This window comes from Corythoichthys intestinalis, chromosome 8 (genome assembly GCF_030265065.1).
Source record: "Corythoichthys intestinalis isolate RoL2023-P3 chromosome 8, ASM3026506v1, whole genome shotgun sequence".
Lineage (NCBI taxonomy): Eukaryota > Metazoa > Chordata > Actinopteri > Syngnathiformes > Syngnathidae > Corythoichthys > Corythoichthys intestinalis.
Window position 1 is genome coordinate 43,652,846 of NC_080402.1, and position 23,196 is coordinate 43,676,041.

The window sequence follows — 23,196 nt, forward strand, 5'->3', positions numbered from 1 at the left end:
GATGAGTGTTTTTTGTTTTTGATAGATTTAGTCATCAGGAGCATTTAATACATGAGAGAAATGCGTTCAGTCATCATCACCGACTGCGACTGGGCTATGAGCTGACTGAAAAAGCATGAAAAACAGTTAACCTTTCACATCTGAGTTCTGGTGCTACACGAAAGAAACCCTGAAGGGGTTGGATTTTTTTGTACTGTGTAATGTGCTTTTGTGGAAACATTTCCAATAACGCACATGAACCAAACAAAAGTGAAAATGGGATTATAATTTTCCATTGTTTGTTCTTGTTTGTTTTTTGTATTACTCACCACAAAAGTTTTGTCAAGGTCTACTTGCTCGGTTTTCAAAATTTCCTCGAGTCCACTTTTGTAGTTAACGGGCTGTCACTTGTGCTCCATCATCCAGTCGCGCACTCTCGGTCGGGAACCGCACTAACGAGCGCCTCCTTCTCGATTTGGGGATTTACCCCGGGGCGCACTGGGCGTACCGAGGAGGCTCCGAGGATTAGTGCCATGTGGATGTCGGGGGTGTCAGTGTTATGTGCTCTTGAGCCCAAAACAACGCTAGTGGCACTCATATACAGTCACAGAGGACTTTTAACACTGTGGACCACTACGGATCACAATGAAGTTGCGATTCTAGACTACAACAGGTAAGATGATATAGGCTATTTGCGTTTAAGTTTTACAAGTAAATGTTTGGGGGAAATGTGATTTACTTATTTCATGGGCTGCCACTGACGGACATGTTAACTGTCAAGTTGGTTCATACTGGTTCAGGTGATACATCGTTCAAATTAAACCTTTTGTTTTCAAAAACTAATAAAACATTTTTGAAAACTTGAATAAATGTCTGGATTTTATCAGCAAATTTAAATTGCAATATTTGAACATAAATTATATTAACATACACAATAAATGCACACTTGTTATTGATCTTATAACTATCCAGGAATGCAAAAACAATAAACATTTGTCTTCAGACCACTCAACATTGTCTAAATAAATAAACTGGAAAAACTTAAGTTAGGGGATGAAAAATAAAAATGGAACCTTCAGTTAAAATATTTCTGCTCTTGTCCACAAGCACAGTTAAACTCAACCAAAAAAATAACTTTTTAGCTCAACTATGATTAATGTAGAATTTTCTGTAAAAACGTCTGTATTGGCTACAAATAAAAATATTTTAAATAATGTAGAAAATAAATGAATACATTTTAAACGAATGCAAGTTATCAGCCAATCAAACGTGTGTTTTAGGGTTGGAAATGGACTGACAAATTGAGCAAGTGAAAAGGGGTAAATGTAAGTGAACATAATGAAAATGATTCACTTGATAGGGTTACACAGGTAGTTCAATTCCATCCTTACAACATATGGGAAGACAATCTAAATACCTATATAACTGAACTCATTATATAATGCTAATGAGATTGCTTAAAAGTTGGTGGTGTTATGTCCCTACCGTCCCTATGCAAACCTACGCCCTTGTCTACTAGTGATAAACTCATTTAAATTCACAGCAGAAAGATGAAAGGAGCCACATGGTTGGACGTCTATCATCATCAATGGCAGCCAATGAGTTACTGAACTTTTGGTGATCACAGATTGTTTTCTGTCAGTGAACCATTTTTTTATTTTTATTTTATTTTATTTTATTTTTTAAATCTCAGTAATCTCAACCCTGTTGTATTCAGAGCCGTTTCTTTCGGCTAGCTAGACAGGAGGAATACTTGTCACTCAGTAGTTATCATGTGACAAATCTCTACACCGCCAACTATATATTCATAAACGAAACAATTTTCTGTTGGCCTACTGATTGTCCTCCGCAGGCTCCTCGGTGAGTTGGAGCATATATCACAGTTGATTTTGATTGGTAGTCTGCGTACACTCTAAACTGCCACCACCTTATCGCAAATGCATACTTTTGTAAATTATTATTACAATTATCTAGTGAGTTAAGATTGGTATTTTTTGTAGATGTTGCAGTGGCTTAAAAAAACACTAAAAGCATTATTGAATGAATACTTCATTTTCAGAGAACTTCTTTCCCTTTGATCCCCCAAAGTGTTGTAACCTAGTACTGTAATGCTGCAATAATTTATACTTATCACGATACATTTGAGGAATACAATCTTTTTGGGTGAACTCTAGTGCCTATAACGTTGCTGTCTTTTTTTTTTTTTTTTTACGTACCTGTCCTCATAAGCGGATTTTAAGGGGGGGCCAGGCCCCCCCCAGTGGTCTAAAAGTGTCATGGCACGTAATTGACTTTCCTAATTATTTATATAAAAGTTTTAAAGCAATAAAACTGCAACAAAAATGAATGAAATGAACAAAAAAAAAAAAAAAAACATTTTTATAATGGGTGAAAATTGTTTTTCAAGCACCCAAGATGGTCATTTGCTTTACAAATAATTTTCGGGAAAAAAAAAAAAAAAAAAAAAAAATATATATATATATATATATATATATATAAAAACAAAAAAAATCCTTTTTTGACTTTTTTCCCCCTAATTATATATATATATACATATAGATATCTATATATATATATAGATATATATATATATATACACACACATATATATATATACATATAGATATATATATAGATATATACAAATAGGGGAAAAAAAGTCAAAAAATGATTGATATATATATACACATATATCAGTGATTCTTGAGAATTTGCCTAAAACAGGTATTTTGGGGGGGGGGAGTTTTGATTGCAAAATCTGAAGTAATGTTATTATAGACCAATGTCTTAGCTGTTCAGCAATGTACCGGTGTCAGCTCCCCAATTTTTACCTTTTTCATAAAATAGATGCTTTTTGAGTCACTGCGTTGCATTTGTCACTACCGTCAGACACAATAAAAAGCTCATTTATTTTTATTTTTCTCGTCCAATACCAATTTGGAGCTTTCAAACCAATGCCTTTTATTATAAGTACATGTATATGGTGTTAAATGGTAAATATTCACTTTACTTTATTTTTTTTTATACCATTTCAAGTATACTCCTCTATAAGATCTTACATAATCCAATGTTTGCTTTTCACTCAAATATGTCAATAATGTTTTTTTAAATCTAAAAACCCATTTCTCTAATAAAATAGAATGTTACCTCTATAGCCCAGGAGCACTGAAGTAACAAATTACAAACATATGTATTTAAAGCAAATAAAAGTCCCTCTGACAGTGGTTACATTGGACCTGACGGTGGTGACACATATCTGACGGTGGTGACAGTGCCCTCCATTTTCACATATAATTCCATAATATAAACCACCAGTCATGTTTTTTTGTTTTACAACTCTATTTAACAATTTGCAAAACAAAGAAAAAGTATGATCACTGTGATACATATTTGATTGGCAACATAAGGAACAATCAAAGAACAAAATAATCAAATCACAGACAAGAATAATCAATTAACAATGGAAAATAATGTTTAAGTCATAACATTGTAAACTGCCAGCTAGTGCATATAAACTGTGTATTGAACATATAGTCCTATTGGAGAGAAGACAACTTTATCACTCCAACACTCATTCAGCTTTGTCAGCCCCTATAATGTACGTGTTTCTCCTCTATGTAGTCCATGACTTCATTAGACAGGCTGTATATCTCCCTTCTTCTGCTTGCACGACCTGGTGCAGATGGTTCCACGAGTTTGACCAGAATATGTTGAAATGGTATGAAGCACACATCCCCTCTCCCTGTTTTGGATTGAATTGTGGATTAGGCCCATGTGGATGGTAGAATTCCACCTGTACCACTTCATGCTGAGCATCCACCATTACAGCCTTTCCCAACCACCAGTTCTTGTCATAAATCACTGCAAGCCAATCTCCGCACTGAACTTTATCAGCAGATAGATATGCTACAGTCCCATCAGGAAGTGGAACTCTGCTGGTTGGTGTTTCACCTTCCTCCACTTCCTGTGGCTCGCTCTCCTCTTCCTGCTCCATCTCCTCCATGAGCATTGCCAGAGGACTTCTTTTGCGGTGGGCCACCGTCGTCCTCGGCCCTGGGTATGCTGGCCTTCAACTGGCATGTCGTAGGGCTGAAACATTCGAAAATCTCTGGTTCACTGGAGAAACAGGACAGCAACCTGCATTTGATCTCAAAGTCTTTTTGGTTTGTTGGGATGACCTGATGGATTTTCCGAGTGGTAGGTACAGCTTTTAGTGTCTGACTTAGGAGTGCATCATATGACATGACAGCTTCTGTGATAATAAAGACCATGGTACTGCACAATCAACCATCTCATGAAAGACACTGCCATCCACAATGTCCTTTCCACTCAGTATAAGGCTATCTGCAGCCTTTTTCACAGTTCCTCCAACCCCGTCTGGGGCTCCCTTCCCATGTGAGGTGGGGAAGAAGTTCCAGGTGGTGCTCTGGAAACCTAGAGTTGGAGGGACACTGCAGAGAAGTGAAAAGTTGTTTTTGTTTTTATACTGCTTGCTGGGGCCATCTGACCAGAAGTGAATCGTATCAACGTTATAAAAGAAATAAAGAAGAAACTTTGCTATTCTCATACACAAATACAGATAAAATAAAGATAGATAAATTTTTTTTTAAAAAACTATAATTGTACTAATTGTGGTCAGCAAATCATATTTAATCCTTCCTTAGGGACCATTTGGACGTTTTTGTCACTACCATCAGTCTGTCTGTATGTCACCATCGTCAAACAGAAAGTCTGACGGTAGTGACATCTGACGGTAGTGACAAAAATCTAGTCTTTTCCATGCTATGCAGAGGTAGTCCACATTAGCCATCTTGTTTTCACTCTCTTGCTAGCTGCCACAAACCTCTTCTTAAATATTAAACATTTATGTTACAATTTGATTTTATTTTCTATACACAAAAGATACGGTGGTGACATGTTATGGTGGCAACAGAAGCAGTTTAAAAGAATATATACAGGTTTTAGAGAAAATGGCAAACTTTTAGGAGCTTGAGTGATCTTGAACCAGGAAGAAGAAGTGAAGGTTTGAAAAGAGGTCCTCAGGAATGTAGTGGACCTTGTACTTGCTTGATTGTATTGATTTTACAAAAAATCTGACGGTAGTGACAGGAGGTGAGGGACACATTTTGATCAATCAGAAAATGATGGTTAATTTTTTTCAAAATTCACTTTTTGTAGTTTTTTATAAACATAGCAATAAACTTTTTAATCTGCTAAGGTTATTATTAAATTTCATAATTACTTTTAGTTTTTTTGATCAAATTGAAAAGAAAAGCTCCCATCGGGGGACAGCTGATTTTGAAGGCAATGGGCCAGCATAATGTCACAAAATTATTCAAATTTAAAGTCCACCAATAAAAGCATGTTACATATGTGTATAAAACCCTCTGATTATACATTTGATTCATGTTTTTTGTGAAAATGTAATTATTTTCAAACAGAATAAGCATTTTTCCAGGTGAGACATGTTTTTGGCAAATTCTCAAGAATCAGTGATATATATATATATATATATATATATATATATATATATATATATATATATATATATATATATATATATATATATATATATATATATATATATATATACAATTAGGGGGAAAAAAGTCAAAAAATGATTTTTTTTGTTTTTTTGATTGAAAATATTTTTGGGGATTGAAGAGCAACTTTTTGGGGGGATTGAATGATTTTAGACACAAATGTCCTAAGCATAATATGGCCCAAACACAAAAAGGATTGCTTCAATCAAAGAAAACTTTTTCAAAGTGTTCAAATGCAAATTTTTCAATCTCAAATATTTTTTTCGCATTCAAAAACTTTTTCTAAGATTGAGATTTTTGTTTTTTTGATTGAGAAGATTTTCTTTTTGAAAATCTATATTTTTCGAAGTAACCCTTTTTTTTTAAATTAAATAATAAAGACAAAAATGTCCTAGCCAAAATGTGGCCCAGACACAAAGCAACATTACTTCATGGAAAAAAGCTTTCAGATGCATTTTTTGTTTTTTGAGTTTTTTGAGTTTCAAATTTATTTTTGCATTCAAACACATTTTTTTTTTTTTTTTTTTTATTAAAGTGACATTTTTGGGTTGAAATACATATTTTGATTGAAGCATTTTTTAAAATTGAAGCGACTTTAAAAAAAAATAAATAAAGACACAAATCTACCTCCATATGGCTCCGCTCAGGGGATAGAATTTTTGACTGGGGTACCTACATTGGCACGACACCGCGTACCATATTCAATGGATGATGATCTTGGCGAAAAGTATTGCCTAAGCAGCCTGATTTAGAATTCCCCTCAAGAATGATGGGAAACAAAAAACGCTCAATGTCAACTTATTAATATAAATATTCTTGTAAGTTAATTTTATTGCTGACACTGCGTTTCGGGGTCATCAACATGTTTTGCCCCCCCCAAAAGTCAAACTCTGCCTATGCCTGTCCTGTTCATCTTTTTGGACACGCAGACTAGTATATGTGAGTCTGTAAATGCTTGAACAGTTTTAATGTGCCACGGGGAAGTGTGGGATAATCCCTTTGTGGTTTTTTGTATTGTGTTGGTAAGTAGTGCTATATTTTAATTTTGGTAGTGATGGGTCTTGGAGATGCACTTGTCTATGTACTTGTCATGAAAGTTGTAAGAACCACTGCTCTATCTTGTTCAAAATGCAGGTATCCGTGAGGTGACTCCAAAGCTATTTTCTCCTGAGGCAGTGCATGCTGGGAACAATGACTGTTACCTACACAGCCAGAGTTGCTAACGCACGCTTCTGTGGCTTCTCCAAGCTGCTTTTGGCCTGGAAAGGAAGTATCTACAAAGTGTTGTATAAGGAGTTCCTTGCTTTTTTTGCCATGTACTCAGCCATCAGTATCACATACCGGTAAGAGTGGCTGAATGCTCGTGTCTGTAATTCTTCGTGCTACAATTATTAGCCTAAATATTATTGTTTTTCTTAGATTTTTCCTCCCAGATGACCAGAAGAGATATTTTGAGAAGCTGGCAATTTACTGCAACCATTATGCCAGTCTCATCCCAATGTCATTCGTACTGGGTAAGGAGCAAGCCTATATATTGTGTGATCAGCTGGTTTTGGATTAGAGGCATGGTAAACCCTGAACTGGTCACCAAATGCGGGTCACATATTGACTATTAATCATGTTCACGTTCACTAAAGGCAATTAGAGTCTTAAAGCAGAAGTTCAGGATTTTTGACATCAGGCCTAATCTTCAAATTAGCGTGTGTTTAATTAGTCGATGTAGTTGATTACAACAAATTTTGTTCAGTTGGTTAGTTATTTGTTAGTTTCGGGGCTCCGGAGTGGCTAAGCGAGCGCGAGTCAATTGGACTGTCTTAGCATGCCAATAAAAAACAACATATGCACACATGAAAATCATCGATGACCCATGCAATCAATAGTGCTGGCTATGTTTTCAGGATAAAGCTATTAAAATTTACCATTGGATGTCAATAATTGCAGTATGAACAGCAACATTTATAATCCAGAAACTCTGCAGATTAGGAGGGATGGAGTGATATGACATCGTTTTTTTTTTCACCGCTGATTTTTTTATGTCGAAGCCAGCACCAAGTAACCAGTTCCTCGTTCTTCATAGGGAATTTGTGGAAACTTTCCTTGGCTCATTTCTTCTGTCTGTTTCTACAGCCTCTACTAAATGCACATTTCACTATGTTGCCGGCCCTCAGTAAACTCAGAAGACTGATGCTGGATTCGAGGAAGGTGGGCAGTCAGAGTTTCCAAACTCAGATATGGAAAAATACGCCCTCCACTATTTGACCGCTTACGAGTAGACAAGTTTGCTGGAGGTCAAAATATCATTTGTTGGCCAAAATAAAAAACAACTTGTCGCGATCAGCCATCTTTGCTGTTTACATTAGCTTGGAACGCTTCGAGGTCGCAACTGGTACCCTCCGAGCGGGATAAGTCCGACTTCCCACCTTCCTCGAATGCACTCCTTTCTATTGTGGTCGTATATGAAAAAATAGTCCTGCAGAATAAATTATGGTAGTTTGCTGTGACATCGTTACGATCGCATAGGTGTTTTGGAACAATTATCTGTGTTTTGAATTTATTTGACTATGTTGGATCTGTTCGTGGATCTGTATCGTGTTTTATTGGCATGCTAGGAAGGTGCCATTGACTTGTGCTTGCTTAGCTATTCCGGAGCCCTGAAACTAACAAATAACTTGCAAACTGCACGGAATTTGTTGAAATCAATTCCACCAACTAATTAAACCCCTGCTAACTCCAACATTAAGCCTAATATCAAACATTCTGAACTACTGCTTTATATTTAAATGCATTTTTGTGTCATTCAAGTCATTTTATCATTTAACATAAAATTTGCCTGAATGATAAAATTAAATTGGCTCTCCGTCTTGTGTTTCCTCTGGAATGTTGTGAGCATTGAGCAGGTTTCTACGTGACCCTAGTGGTGAACCGGTGGTGGAACCAGTACACCAGCATCCCGCTTCCTGATCGGCTTATGTGCATCTTGTCGGGGGGGCTCCAGGGTGCTGATGAGCGAGGCCGACTGCTCAGACGCACCATGATGCGCTATACCAGTCTGTCAGCCCTGCTCATCCTCAGATCTGTCAGCACGGCCGTCTTCAAGCGTTTCCCTACCATGGACCATGTGGTCGAAGCTGGTGAGTGGCTGCTAGTAATGATGATCTTATGCGGATGCTCCATGACATGATTTTTTTTTTCCCACTATTGTGACCTGATTCCCCTTCTTCACTGCAACTGTGTGTTACAGGCAGACGAGTTCTCAAATCTGTGACTAAGCAATAGTGTACTACGTTTGAAAAATACGTGGTTCAGACCTGTTGAAATCAAAAGTTTAATCTTAAAAAATGTAAGTCTTTAAATAAGGGGTCGCTTGGACTTGAAGTCTTCTTACTGTCACATTTCGATCAACACAAATCTTTCATCAGTGTAGAAGTAGTTTGGGCTAAGGCCTTTTCTGATCCTAGAGCTCTAAAGCTGATGTATAAAAGTATAGGTTGGGTTTGGAGTAGAAGAGCGTGGGAGCCATGAATTCAAGCCTATTTTTGGAGAAAACATGAATGCATGGAGAAGACATGGTAAGACAAATGACACCTTTCAGGTCTGTTAGCAGTAATCTCCAACTTCACAAAGGTTCATCTGGCTGAATGGACAGGAATCTTGCCAGACGCACTCCTAAATAAAGTCTTATTGTAAAGTTGAAAAACTGTCGATATTCACTTCATATTCACTTCAAAGGCATCTTTGTGAATTGGTGTCTAAAGACAAATTACATTAGAAGTTGAAATTTGCAGGATTCATGACCAGAGAGGAGCGCAAAAAGTTTGAAGGCCTCCACTCTCCTTACAACAAATACTGGATCCCTTGTGTGTGGTTCACCAACCTGGCTGCTGTGGCCCGCTGTGAGGGTCGCATCAAGGATGATCACACGCTCAAGCTGCTGCTGGAGGTGCATCTTCATACACACCCACGTACCGCATACACGCACAAGTGCATTCATGCGAGAAGGGTTCATATTGTAATGTGATTCAAGCAAGCATTTTGTGAATGTTTTCAAGCAGGAGCTGAATGTGTTCAGGGGAAAATGTGGCATGCTGTTTCATTATGACATGATCAGTGTTCCACTGGTCTATACTCAGGTGAGCAGATATGATACAAATCTGGTTAAAGTCACTTTGTGTGGATCTATAAAGTTTAATAATATACTGTAAGTAAGATAAATTTCCCGGATGTTGCTATTGTTTTTTGTTGACTATAATAACACTGGTCCATAACCTGTAGAACAGTAGTATATTCAAAGGGAAGACAGTGTTAAGAATCTTGTTTCATGAATTGAAAAAACACAGAATTTCATTTTTCTGATGTGTAATTTTGGATATAAATAAAATGAAATGCAGTATTTCCACGAAGTAATCCATCAAAAGTGTTGGTATTTTTAAATGCCAGTACTGTTTTCCAATCAAATACGAGTATCTCAGATTGCCTCACTGTCCTCATAATATCGGTAATACCCCTTGTTCTATGCGGAACTAAACAGAATTTATGCTGTATATTACAAGTCATCACTTTATTAGTTGTTTGATACACAGAATTTGTTCGAAGAAGTATGTAAAGAGTACAGACTACCATTCACTGAGTGGGAATTCAACACAAGTTGCAAGCACATAAGCCATTACAGTATATTATCCAAAACTACAGCCACAAATGTCATAGTCATATTGTTTTGACTTTATTCCCCTTGTAAATTTTTTTTTTTTTAGCAGTTTACATTTCTGAACATGCAGCTTAGGGGCCACAATGTAATTTTTTAATATATAGTGGTATGAAAAAGTATCTGAACCTTTTGGAATTTCTCACTCTTCTGGATAAAATCACCATCAAATGTGATCTGATCTTTGTCAAAATCACACAAATTAAAAAACTGTCTGCTTTAACAAAAAACACCCAAACATTTATAGGTTTTCATATTTTAATGAGGATAGTATGCAAACAATGACAGAAGGGGGAAAAAAAGTAAGTGAACCATCATATTTAATATTTTGTGGCCTCCCCTTTGGCAGCAATAACTTCAACCAGACGCTTCCTGTAGCTGCGGATCAGTCTGACACAGTGACGTGTGGTCAGGGGAGGCAGGTGAGGCAGAGCCTCACCTGTCATCATGACAAAAAAATAATTATAGCATCAAATTTATATTAATATTTGTCCATTGCTCTTTATGTATGACTCATTTCAAACATTTTTTATAGTCAAAATCGCTGAATTTGCCTATTTCCTGTTCAAATAAAGAAATGAAACGAGAGGTGCAGCAGCAACGAGTAAAGCCTCACCTCTGATTGCGCAATCCATAACAAACTGGGTTGATACATGGAATGTGAGCGTGCTGGTTGCCGTACATCTGCATGTCACCATTTATAATGTTTCCAGATACGTTTATTTGACCTGATTTTCCACAGTCTGGCTAATGTCTTTAACCCTTAAAGTTTAATGTTTGTTAGCGACATATTTAGTTTTGCTGATGGGAAATAAAACCGCAGTGAAAAGGCACAGGTTGCGGCAGATAGTACTCTGCCGCACTGAAAGGGGGCGTACATGAAACTGGACTTTCCGTTAAAAGTGGACGCGATTAACACAACACCGGAGCTAAAAGGTTTGCTTCAAACTACGGGACAGAAGATAACTCACGCTTTTCAAACTGACTGGTACACCCGAAAAGACTGGCTATGTGGCTGTCCTTCGAAAAATCGTCTTTGCTGCTTTCCCTGCCTTTTCTTCTCAACTTGTGCCATTGTCTGGATTAACACGAGATATTGTGACATTAAAAAACTACCACGAAGCCTCAGCAAACATGAGCTCTCGACCACTCACATTCAAAGCCTGATTGCTTTAAAAACTTTTGGAAGCTCAAGGATCGATTTGGCTTTGACGAACAGCGGAAGCTCAACGGTAGCATCCTCAAAAGCTAAGGTAAAGAAAAGAGTTTGAAAGACCTCATTAATGCAACCTGCATCCTAGCTAAACAGGAGTTAACATTTCGTGGTAACCATGAGCGTGTAAGCTCTTCAAAACGTGGCATATATGTAGAACGATTACATGGTTTTGCTGAGAAAGATGAAAGGTTAGCTAGACTTTTGGACACATCCACTGTGTTTTCTGGCTTGTCAAATAGAACACAGAACGATCTAATTGAAGCAATCCTCTCCATTGAGGCGGAGAGATTTTTTTTTTTTAAAGTAAAGGAAAATAAGGAGGACTTTTACAAAAAGGGCGTAGGTTTGCATAGGGACGGTAGGGACATAACACTACCAACTTTTCAGAATGCTAAAATTGTCCCCACCAACTTTTAAGCAACCTTACCTTTTTTGCATGATATAATGTTCAGTTATATAGAGAATTTAGATTTTTCAATAGTTCCATATGTTGTAAGGATAAAATTGACCCTACCATTATTAAGTGAATTATTTTCGTTATGTTTATGTTTGCTAATAAAAACCAGACATTTATTCAGGAAGTTTTCAAAATGTTTCTTTAGTATTTTTTGAAAACAAAGGTTTGAATCAAACAGAGTATCATCTGAACCAATGCACATAAAGGTTATTATCAGTAGATAAGGATTTATTTTGCATTGATCATTTTGCCTATTAATTAATTAGGTTCATATACATGAGAAATGTGGCCCTTTGCCCCCTTCATCCAATCTGTTTGGTCTTATTAATGTCCCGTCCCCAGCAAAAAGTGTACCTACATGCAGGTTATGCTGTTATATCATCCCTACGAATGTTGAGACCAAAGCTATGCCCTTCCAAAGTAATGCCGGTTTTTGTGGTGAAGGACAGGCGCAAGACCACAAACAGTTTTCATTTCAATCTTAAAAAAAAGAGCTTAGACTAAGAAAAATACAATAGAATATTTAAAAACTAAATTTTGGCCTTAAATAAAATATTCTTTGTTTTTCTTTTCACACTTTTTGTTTAGCAATCTGTAATAAACTGATTAAAGTATCAGAATTAAAAGTTTTAAAAACAACTGAATATTTCTCCAAAGGTCAGAATTGAATTCTGTGGTTTTGTACACCACTCTTTACTCTCATTTATGTTGCATTAATTATAGAATTGCGACGGCCAACACATTGAGGGTGTCGAGCAAATGCATGCTATTTTCTTACTTTTACGTATCGATAATATGTACCGTGTGTGCGTGTTTTGTGAAGAATGCTGATGAGATATGAAATAACCAGTAGCCAATTGAATAAGCTACCCTTTTTGGTTTATATATTTGGAAATCTGACACTAAAGGAGTCAGTGCCTCACCAACCATGAACCTCACCGCATGTCACTGGTCTGACACATCGATCAGAACTAATCTTGACCCATTCATCTCTACAAAACTGCTGTAGTTCAGTCAGATTCCTGGGATGTCTGGCAAGAATCGCTGTCTTTAGGTCATGCCACAGCATCTCAATGGGGTTCAAATCTGGACTTTGACTTGGCCACTCCAGAACGTGTTTTTGTTCTTCTGAAATCATTATGAAGTTGATTTACCTCTGTGTTTTGGATTGTCGCAGCATCCATCCTCTTTTTGGCTTCAACTGTCTGACAGACTGCCTCAACTTTTCCTGCAAAACATCCTGATAAACTTTTGAATTCATTCTTCCATTAATGATTGCAAGTTGTCCAGGCCCTGAGGCAGAAAAACAGCCCCAAATCATGATGATCCCACCACCATGCTTCACGGTGGGGATGAGGTGTTGATGTTGGTGAGCTGTTCCATTTTTCTTCCACACATGACATTGTGTGTTACTCCCAAACAATTCAACTTTGGTCTCATCAGTCCACAAAATATTTTGCCAAAACTTCTGTGGAGTGTCCAAGTGTCTTTTTGCTAACATTATACGAGCAACAATGTTTTTTTAGACAGCAGTGGCTTCCTCAGTGGAGTCCCCACATGAACACCATTCCTGGCCATAGTTTTACATATCGTTGTTGTGTGCACAGAGACATTGGACTGTGCCAGTGATTTCTGTAAGTCTTTAGCAAACACTCTAGGGTTCTTTTTTACCTCTCGGAATATTCTGTGCTGAACTCTTGGCGTCATCTTTGGTGGACGGTCACTGCTTGGGAGAGAAGCAGCAGTGCCAAACTCTCTCCATTTGTAGACAACTTCTTTGACTGTAGATTGATAAACATCCATTTAGAGATTGTTTTGTATCCTTTCCTAGCTTTATACAAATCAACAATTCTTGATCGCAGGTCTTCAGACAGCTGTTTTGACCGAGCCATGATGCACATCAGACAATCCTTCTCATCAAGACATTTCTTACCAGATTTGTGCTTTATAGTGGGCAAGGCAGCTTTAAACCACTCATCAGTGATTGGGCACACACCCGACATAAAATGTTTGGTAAAAATTGGTTTTCATTGCTCTTTAGGTCTCCTGAGGCAGAGGGTTCACTTACTTATTTTTCCCCCTTCTGTCATTGTTTGCATGCTATCCTCATTAAAATATGAAAACTTATAAATGCTTGGGTGGTTTTAGTTTAAGCAGACACTGTATTTTCATCTGTGTTATTTTGACGAAGGTCAGATCACATTTGAGGGTGATTTTATGCAGAAATTTGACAAATTCCAAAAGGTTCAGATACATTTTTCATATCGGTGTAAGATTCATATTTGTAGTTGTATCACTAATAAAAGACAAAGGCTACACTGTATGAGGACCAATAAGTTAGACATAGTTGACTAAACCTGTGTTAGTTTTGCGCAAAGTAAATGATGGGTTGTAATATACTCTATTATCTTACTAGTAGACATATGACATCTCTGCAGTCCAAACATTGTGTTTTGTAATTCACTTGCCAAACTATGATTTTCTCATTCGAAATGTTTTTATCAAAAGAGATATGGCCAAGAGAGGTAGAAGGACAACAAATATGGTTACAGACATACCAGTATATAAAAAGACATCGTTTAAAACATTAAATAAACATTACACCTTTAAGATAAAGGTACTATTTATAGCACTAATATCTGAAAGAAGCTGTCTCATTCATGTAAATGATGCAATCCAGACTAAGCACATTTTGTAAAGATAAAAATGTGATGTTCTTCTCTTCTCTCTTTTGTGGAGGGGTATTAATTTGTTATTGCGACATGACTTTTACAGTAAAATTTGCTCTCTGTTATGAGAAGTATTGTAGATTTCGATCAATTTTTAATGCTGATATCTTGCATTGAGCATGGGACGGATTGGCTTGCTGGTGGTGTCGTCTTTCCTTAACCCAGAGGTTGTGGGTTCAATTCCCCTACCCTGATGACCATGTTGAAGTGTCCTTGAGCAAGATACGGTACTGAGCCCTACGTTGTCCCTGATTAAGCGTCATTAGTAAGTGAATGAGAAAATAGCAACAAAGTGCTTTGAGTAGGTTGAAGGTAGAAAACACTTTACAAGCGTGAGCTTATTGAGGCCTTTATTTAGCATCGATATTTAAGCTCTTTGGCCCCATTTACTCAGATGAGACAAAAACAAAAAAAAATATGTCCCATTGGTTTTGTTCTGTTTAGGTTTATGACTCATGAGAGTAAACTATTAACAGTTTTGTTCATTTAGGTAGTGAACCTCAAAGAAAGGTGACTCAAAGGAGAAAAATTCATTGTCTCTAACATGTTACATTAACTAACTGTTGGATCATTAAAATAAAATGTTTCCTGTTCTCCTGTCTGTTGTGCAGGTCGTAACTTTGGCTGTATACAGTTTTTTCCTGGTGTGTCTGATTGGCCGCCAGTTCCTGGATCCTAATCAAGGTTATCCAGGCCATGACCTTGACCTATATGTGCCTATCTTCACTCTGCTACAGTTTTTCTTTTATGCCGGGTGGCTCAAGGTCAGCAGGGAAAACATCAAGTGTGCTTTTTTTTTTTTTTCAAACGAAATTAAACACTTTTTAAATTATTTCTTTCCTGAATGTTTCTTGTCATAAAGGTTGCAGAACAACTGATCAACCCTTTCGGAGAAGATGATGATGACTTTGAGACAAACTGGTTGATTGACAGAAATTTCCAGGTGAGCAGATGTTTTTGTGTGTGTGTGTATTTACACTCATTATCAGTAATGAAACTCAGTTGGAGCATCATTACACCTCGTGATATTTGTTACAAGAGCTGAATTATATCATGCTTTTGTCTTATCTCTTGAAGAAGTGTTAATCAAGTGTTTTTAATACTTTCAGAGTAAATTTAAAATGAATGTAAATGCAATCAAGCCTCATCCCCAAAAATGCATTTTAAATGTATGATGTATTGGCAAGAATTAATTGCCATTTGCCAAACTCGTCACTCTCATCAGGGCTCATAAATTTTGCAGTTCCATAATGCTTACGATCGAAAATTATAAAAATTAATTTCTTTATATCCTTTCCACCGTCACTTTGTACATATATATTTTGTTTTAACTTTGAAGGTGTCCATGATGGCAGTGGATGAGATGTATGGAGACCTGCCAATGATGGAACGAGATCGCTACTGGAACGACTCCAACCCTCGCCCACCGTATACAGCTGCAACTCTTTTTGTCCTCCGCAAACCCTCCTTCCAAGGTTCAACATTTGACATGGCGTGAGTAATTGGGTTTCACTTTCACGTTGCCTCTACACTCAACTTTTGACTAGTGCTGCGACGATCAATCTATTAACTCAAGTAATTCGATTAGAAAAAAGCTTCAAATCTAATCTTGCTGCTTCGAATTTTCGTTTAATTAGGAGTGGCGTCGTAATGGTTTGTTTTGAAAGTGTTTACGTTTACTTTTATTGATTTGGGTGGATACACTGCTCTCAAGCGGAAACAGTCAATATTACATCACTCGTCTTACATGGCTGGATTTAGATGCTCCCTGTTAAGATCAACATAAGGTAAGTCTTTGTTTGAGCTAATATGTTTTTTTTTTTTTTTAATACATTCCTAATTTAAGTTTATAGGTATATTTAGCCATTTTTTGTGGGAATATGTGTTTGAACTATATGTTAAGAGTATTGTAAAAAATCGTTAGAATTTATAATATTTAAACTAGTGGACTTTTGCTATGCAAGTTAGCCAGTTGTTCTTTTGTTGTTCCTCATTTATTTATTTATTTTTAACCGTTTGAGGCTAAGCTCAGGTATTTTAATTTATTTTCAAATGAGTTTATTTTGTATTCACATTTAATGCTCTTTTTAGCGTGTAATCTTTGCAAGCCTTTGTTTTACATCTTTCAAAATTTATTCTGCAACACATTAAATTTTCCTAATCCGATTACCTGATTATTCGAACTAACTAGTTGATAGATTATTCAACTACAAAAATAATCAATAGCTGCAGCCTTACTTTTGACATTGACCGTACATTCCATTTTGGATGCCAGTTTGGGCGGAAGAAACGGGTTAGTAGTGAAGAAATTCGAACCAGGTAGAGGATTTTAATTATTGATTTACTTTAAAGATATAGACAATGACATTATCGAATGGTTTTATGTAATTGAATTAGAAAAAACAAACAAACAAACAAACAAAAAACGAATTTAATTTTTCAATTCTCCTGCCTGTTCTTAGCTGGGATAGGCTCCAGCAACCCCGCGACCCTCGTTAGGATGAGTGGTTCAGAAGATGAATGAATGAATAATTTTTCTATTGTTTAATACAGTGGTACCTCTACTTACGAACGTCTCTAAATACAGAATGTTAAGTTTAACCACGCCTCAACAGGAAAATATTGCCTCTTGTTAAGAGAGAAATTTAAGGATACAAAAGGCAAAAATACAGTATAGTTGGTACTTCTAGCTCTCAGAATTTATTGAGTGTAACCAGGGGTGAAAGAGGGCCAGAACGGTGAGGAACGCAGTTCCGGTATAAGATTCAGGGCCAGAACGCAGTTCCGGTATAAGATTCAGGGCCGGAATGCTGTTCCGGTACATGGTGCTTTGATTCCGAAAATATGACAGCAACTGTCAAAACGCTATGTAAAAAAAAAAATAAAAAAATTCTAAGCTGCCACCCATGGCACAATATACCAACATCAGATTTACATACACAAGTGTTAACAGCAAGCATAATAAAGTGCTTGTGTAGCGTAATCCGTTTCCACCAATATTTAGTATTGATTTTATTCCACGGACGGCATGGAGGTCTCCCCAGCTGCTACAGTCATCGGAGTCTGACGATGATGAGTCACGTCAATGTGCGAATGCAAGCAGCAAAGCAAAACGTCTGGACTAATTTATCCGTTCAATTGGCTGACATACTGACATGTGATCAGCAGAGATGTTAGCTCTGACTGGTTCAAATGTGCATGTTTTCTCGAAGAGCAAAAAAAAAAAAAGCTTTTTGAATTGATGCGACAAAAAAAGGGCAATGCAACATTAAATGGATCAAATCTTTAAGAGCAACGAAAGAGTTGAGGAGGTTTATTCATCATATTTAGTTTTATTTGCTCTGATCGGGAGGTTCAGAACATCTTAGCTGTCAATGTGCACTTTGGACTTGTATTTGTTCATTTATGTTAGGCTACTTATTCATTTCCCTATGATTGAAAAAAGTCAATGTTTGTGCAATTTTCAAAATATATTCCATTTCACTCTGCATAATATAAGTCATTTGTACTTATTTTTCTGAATGTATATTACTTATATCTTTATTGTTTTAAAAAAAAAAAAAGTAAATGTTAACATTAACTTCAATTTGAATTTATATCCTATGTTCTTAAGTAGTAAAAATTGAGATTTGGCATTTAGTTTTTTTAGGAAATAAGGGAAAATAAAAATTAGGAGGTGGAGGTTGGGGTTATTGCTGTTTTTGTTAATATTTATTTTGAAAATCATTGAAAAAATACGATTTTGAATGAAAAATAAATAAAATTTCTGGTTTCATGTCGACCTTCATGTCGGGGAGTTCCGGCAAGAAATTCTAGCCACTTTCACCCCTGAGTGTAACATACTTATAGTTGCTCTGCCTTTGACAGTTGTCTAGCATTCCTGGCATCCAGTTGTCTAAGAGGGCCCTCTACTGTATGTGTATGTGTTTATCCCAGCGTCCTCTTCATTCGCCCCTTGTGTTCCGACAGCTTTACATGAGTTTTATATTAAATTTGATTCTTTACTCTATTCTTGTTGGTTTTTTTTTTTACATTATGCACAACTCTGATTTTATGTTTATTGAGAAATAATATAAAATGAACATGTATTTGTGACATGTTTTGAAGCATTTTTATGCATTATAAAAAAATTATGTTTGAATTTTGGGGGGTTTGGAACGGATTAGGGCATTTACATGGAAAACGTGTCTATACACACAGAATTTTTCAAGTTAAGAAATTACTTCCAGAACCAATCAATTTGGTTAGAAGAGGTACCATTGTACTGTGTATAATAATGGGGAAAAAAATGTTTGTCCAGGAAGTGGCAGCCCTTAGCGCGGGCAGACATTTTTTCAATACCTGCACTATTTTAGCCAGTGAAATGCCAGTATCCCGGATTACACACCCTTATTTGTGACATCATTGATCCTTATTATCACATGTGCCTGTGATCATTTCTATCCGTGTGTATGTGCGTGGGTACAACTGGTGTCAAAAAATGCCTGTGCTCCTAAGTGGTGTCGTTTTTAAAAATTGTATTATTCATAAAATTATTGTCACCGTCATCAGAGGTCAAAGAAACCTTTGTTTTGCATATTGTAATACTTTGAGCATCCATCTTTCAATTCAATGTCACTTATATTAGGTGTTGTCCATTTCTCTCTGTAACACTTTCACTGCTATTAATGGCAAGAGACGTCCAGTCCATTCAATGCATGCTTTTAATATAAATGTTCTTTTTCTTTTGCTAACTACCACAGCTCATACAATTACAGACATACAGTGTATCACAAAAGTGAGTACACCCCTCGCATTTCTGCAGATATTTAAATATATCTTTTTATGGGACAACATTGACAAAATGACACTTTGACACAATGAAAAGTAGTCTGTGTGCAGCTTTTATAATAATTTATAGTTAATTTATTTTCCCGTCAAAATAACTCAAAACATAGCTATTAATATCTAAACCCCTGGCAACAAAAGTGAGTACACCCCTTAGTAAATACGTACATCCCTAAATGTCCAAATTGAGTACTGCTTGTCACTTTCCCTCCAAAATGTCATGTGACTTGTTATAGGAGTGCTGTCAGCATTGCTGCAGAGGTTGAAGAGGTGGGGGTCAGCCTGTTAGTGCTCAGACCATACGCCGCACTCTACATCAAATTGGTGTGCATGGCTGTCACCCCAGGAGGAAGCTTCTTCTGAAGACGGTACACAAGAAAGCCCGTCTGTCTCATCAGACCATGACAAGGTTCCAGTAATCCATGTCTTTTGTTGACATGTCTTCAGCAAACTGTTCGTGGGCTTTCTTGTGTACTGTCCATCGAACAGGCTTCCTCCTGGGGCGACAGCCATGGACATTGAAAATGACAAGCAGTATTCAATTTGGACATTTAGGGATGTACGTATTTACTAAGGGGTGTACTCACTTTTGTTGCCAGGGGTTTAGATATTAATGGCTATATTTTGAGTTATTTTGAAGGGAAAATAAATGAACTCTACTATATAAGCTGCACACAGACTGCTTTTCATTGTGTCAAAGTGTCATTTTGTCAGTAGCCACGTTTACATGCTGACTTTTATTCATACCGATTCAAATCATTCCGAATGGAAATTTCAGATCAGCTGTTTACATGTCACTTCATCTATTCCGATCCAGCGTTTACATGTGTCTGCCTTTATTCCGAAAGGACGTTTGACAACTGCCGTCTGACATGCGCAGATTAATCAAAACAAAGCGTCACGTTGCAAAACATGGAGATCGATCGTCAGAGTGCTGCTGTTTTAACTTTAACCCACTTGTTGTGTTTGTGGGGTCGTATCCGCTTCTGCTGTTTTGCTCTTTTGCCTTGTAGTAGCCGATTGTCAGCGTTTTCCACCGGTTTCTAATCTGGTCAACACTCCGGTCTGTTCCGGCTTCGTGTAAGCTCTCGTGAACTTTATTGAATAGTTCACTGTTCCTCGTTTTACGCCCGTCTAAGCGAGCAATTGTATTCAATTCTTTTAAAGTTTGAATTAAATACAATCTTTCCGCCGGACTCCAATTAGATGCGCTGTGCTTGGAAGCCATGTTGCAAGTGACGTTACTTACGTCACCAAGTGACGTCACCACGTCAGTACGGAGCATGTGCAGAAAGAACGCAACCAGACACCATTCTGCTTCCCTGTTTACATGATATAATTTTACTTCTAATCGGTTTGGGAAAAGGAATATTCCACCTCTGTGAATCGGAATGAAATTCCATTCGGTTTGGGCCTGTTCATTCCGAATGAGGTGTTTATATGGAACACATTTATTCGGTTTGAACATCTATACCGATTGTAATTGGAATATTTGGCTCCATGTAAACGTGGCAAGTGTTGTCCCATGAAAAGATATATTTAAATATCTGCAGAAACGCTAGGGGTGTACTCACTTTTGTGATACACTGTATAAACTGTCCTAGACTGGCATTTAATGAAATAACATAACATGAACTGACCAAACTAATTTCACACTATCTGACAGGATTCCAAAGGAAGAGATGCACTTTCAGCCCCTGGAGGACATTGCCGAGAATACGGAGGAGTCAGGCAGCCGTCACCCCAACATGGCTCTCTTCAACCGGCTCCTTAACGCAGCCCCCTCACACGCAGGCTTCATGAGCGGAGCCCTTCGTCGCACATCGGCCCAGCTCCAGAGACTCTATCATTCGCCCAGCATTGACCAGTGCGTCAGCGATGATGATGATAGTGAAAGTTGTAAAATAGGGAAAGGGGGCTCATTGCCATCTGGGCTAGGGCAGGACACCCAGAGCACCGTGTGTAGTTTCAGGGAGGAGAAGAGTGCCAGAGTGCCTTTGCTGGAGATTCAGTTTGGAGTGGAGCAGGAGAAGCCAGGAGGCCACTTTGACATCAGCCAGGTGGAAGAAGACACTGGAACGTACAGGAGTGACATTGAAGATAATCATTTGAAAAAGGAGGAAGAAGAGAAAGCAGAGATCCCATCTCCTATGGTGCACCTTCCTGCTCCGCCACAGCATTCGAGAGCAACTCGACCAGCCTCCACCATTCCTTTAACCTTCCATCACCCCTCTCCTTTCCCCTTTCACACAACTTCCCACTCCAGTCTGGAGCACTGCAGCTCACAGCCTGTTATCACCCACCACAAACCTCTGTCCTCAATTCCTAATCCTTCTTTAGGTCAACACAAAATGTCTTTTCTCACTGTCCCATCTTTGGAGCCCCAGCGCTTCCGGAGTGTCAGCATGGGATCAGAGCTGACTGGGACTTAAACACACACCAAGATGTCACATGAATGTTGTGACTATAATTCTGTATTTGTCCACCCATCTGTGTGTGTGTGAATTTTTCAACCACTTATCCGGGTTGCAGGTGTACTGGAGCATATTCACTCGTGAGCACAGGTCTCCAACACAAGGCCCACGAAAGAACATTAAGTATATTGACTTCATGTTTCTTGTTAAAATACTAAAATTACAGATTGTTGTCACTTTTCAGTTCAAGCATATTTATTGTTACAAGTCCCCATTTTTTTAATGGAACAGGTTTACTGGCTTCTGATTTCAAAAGATATCATTCAATTTGTTGCGTAGGTAATGATATGAGGTGGTCAAATTGGCCAATACTATTTTAGCCTGTCAAATGTGAGTATCCCATATTGCCAACCCCTCCTCATGAAGTCAGTTATACCACTGTCCAATGCACATGTGTTTGATTCTTTCAGCATTTATCTGTAGTATAACTGACATCACAAAATGGCTGTCCTCATAAGATGTGTAATTTTGTTGTATTTAAACTCCATTATCAGAAAGAAATATGCCGTTTGCCTACTTAAATACTTTCAGCAAACATCTTTTACACGTTCATTTATACTAAGTGTCTTCAATAAACTTTCCATACAATACATGTTTTTGGATTGTGGGAGTATGCCAAAATACTTGGAGAAAACAATTAGACATGTCTGCCTTCTTTATTTAGCATGCTGAGGAATCTTTTCAAATGCTAGTTGCTGCATAATGTTATAATTAACAAAATTTGCAGCAATTATCATATTTATAACATGCGCTAAGATATGCCATGATATGCAGTCTCATCTTGTCTCATAGTTCTCATAATGGCCTCTGTTGAAAAATTGTCTGGCATGTATATTGGACATTGACTTTCTATATATTGTCGTTTGTATGTTATACCAGCAAGGGCGTAGGTTTGGTCTCAACATTGTTAGGGACGATATAACAGCATAACCTGCATGTACACTTTTTGCTTAGGATGGGACATTAATAAGACCAAACAGATTTGCTGAACGGGCTCACGAATATGAACTAAATTAATTGATATGCTAAATCAAGGGTGCTCATTACGTCGATCACGACCGACCAGTCGACCACAATGCTATTGTGGGTAACTCGCCGCCCCCCCCGCCCCCCCCAATTTAAAAAAAAAATGTACATAGTTAATTATAATCATATTGTGTGTCTGATGTGTTGTGTGAGCAACATATGAGGTTATGCATCACCCGTCTCTCTCTAAGCAGCTTCTTGCTCACGTTTTTCTGCTTCTAGTTTCCAGCAGAGTTCACTACA

The 23,196-nt window shown here is 37.5% G+C and overlaps 1 protein-coding gene across 1 annotated transcript; it reads left to right on the forward strand.

Moving 5' to 3' along the window:
• The first annotated feature begins 144 nt into the window (after window positions 1-144).
• best2 (bestrophin 2) lies at window positions 145-22,503 on the forward strand. Its single transcript, XM_057844144.1, has 10 exons — window positions 145-652; window positions 6,657-6,865; window positions 6,942-7,036; window positions 8,420-8,653; window positions 9,308-9,462; window positions 9,575-9,652; window positions 15,238-15,390; window positions 15,489-15,569; window positions 15,966-16,120; window positions 21,120-22,503. The coding sequence occupies exons 2-10, from the start codon at window positions 6,702-6,704 to the stop codon at window positions 21,883-21,885; spliced, it is 1,881 nt and encodes a 626-aa protein (XP_057700127.1). The 5' UTR covers window positions 145-652; window positions 6,657-6,701; the 3' UTR covers window positions 21,886-22,503.
• The last annotated feature ends 693 nt before the right edge of the window (window positions 22,504-23,196 follow it).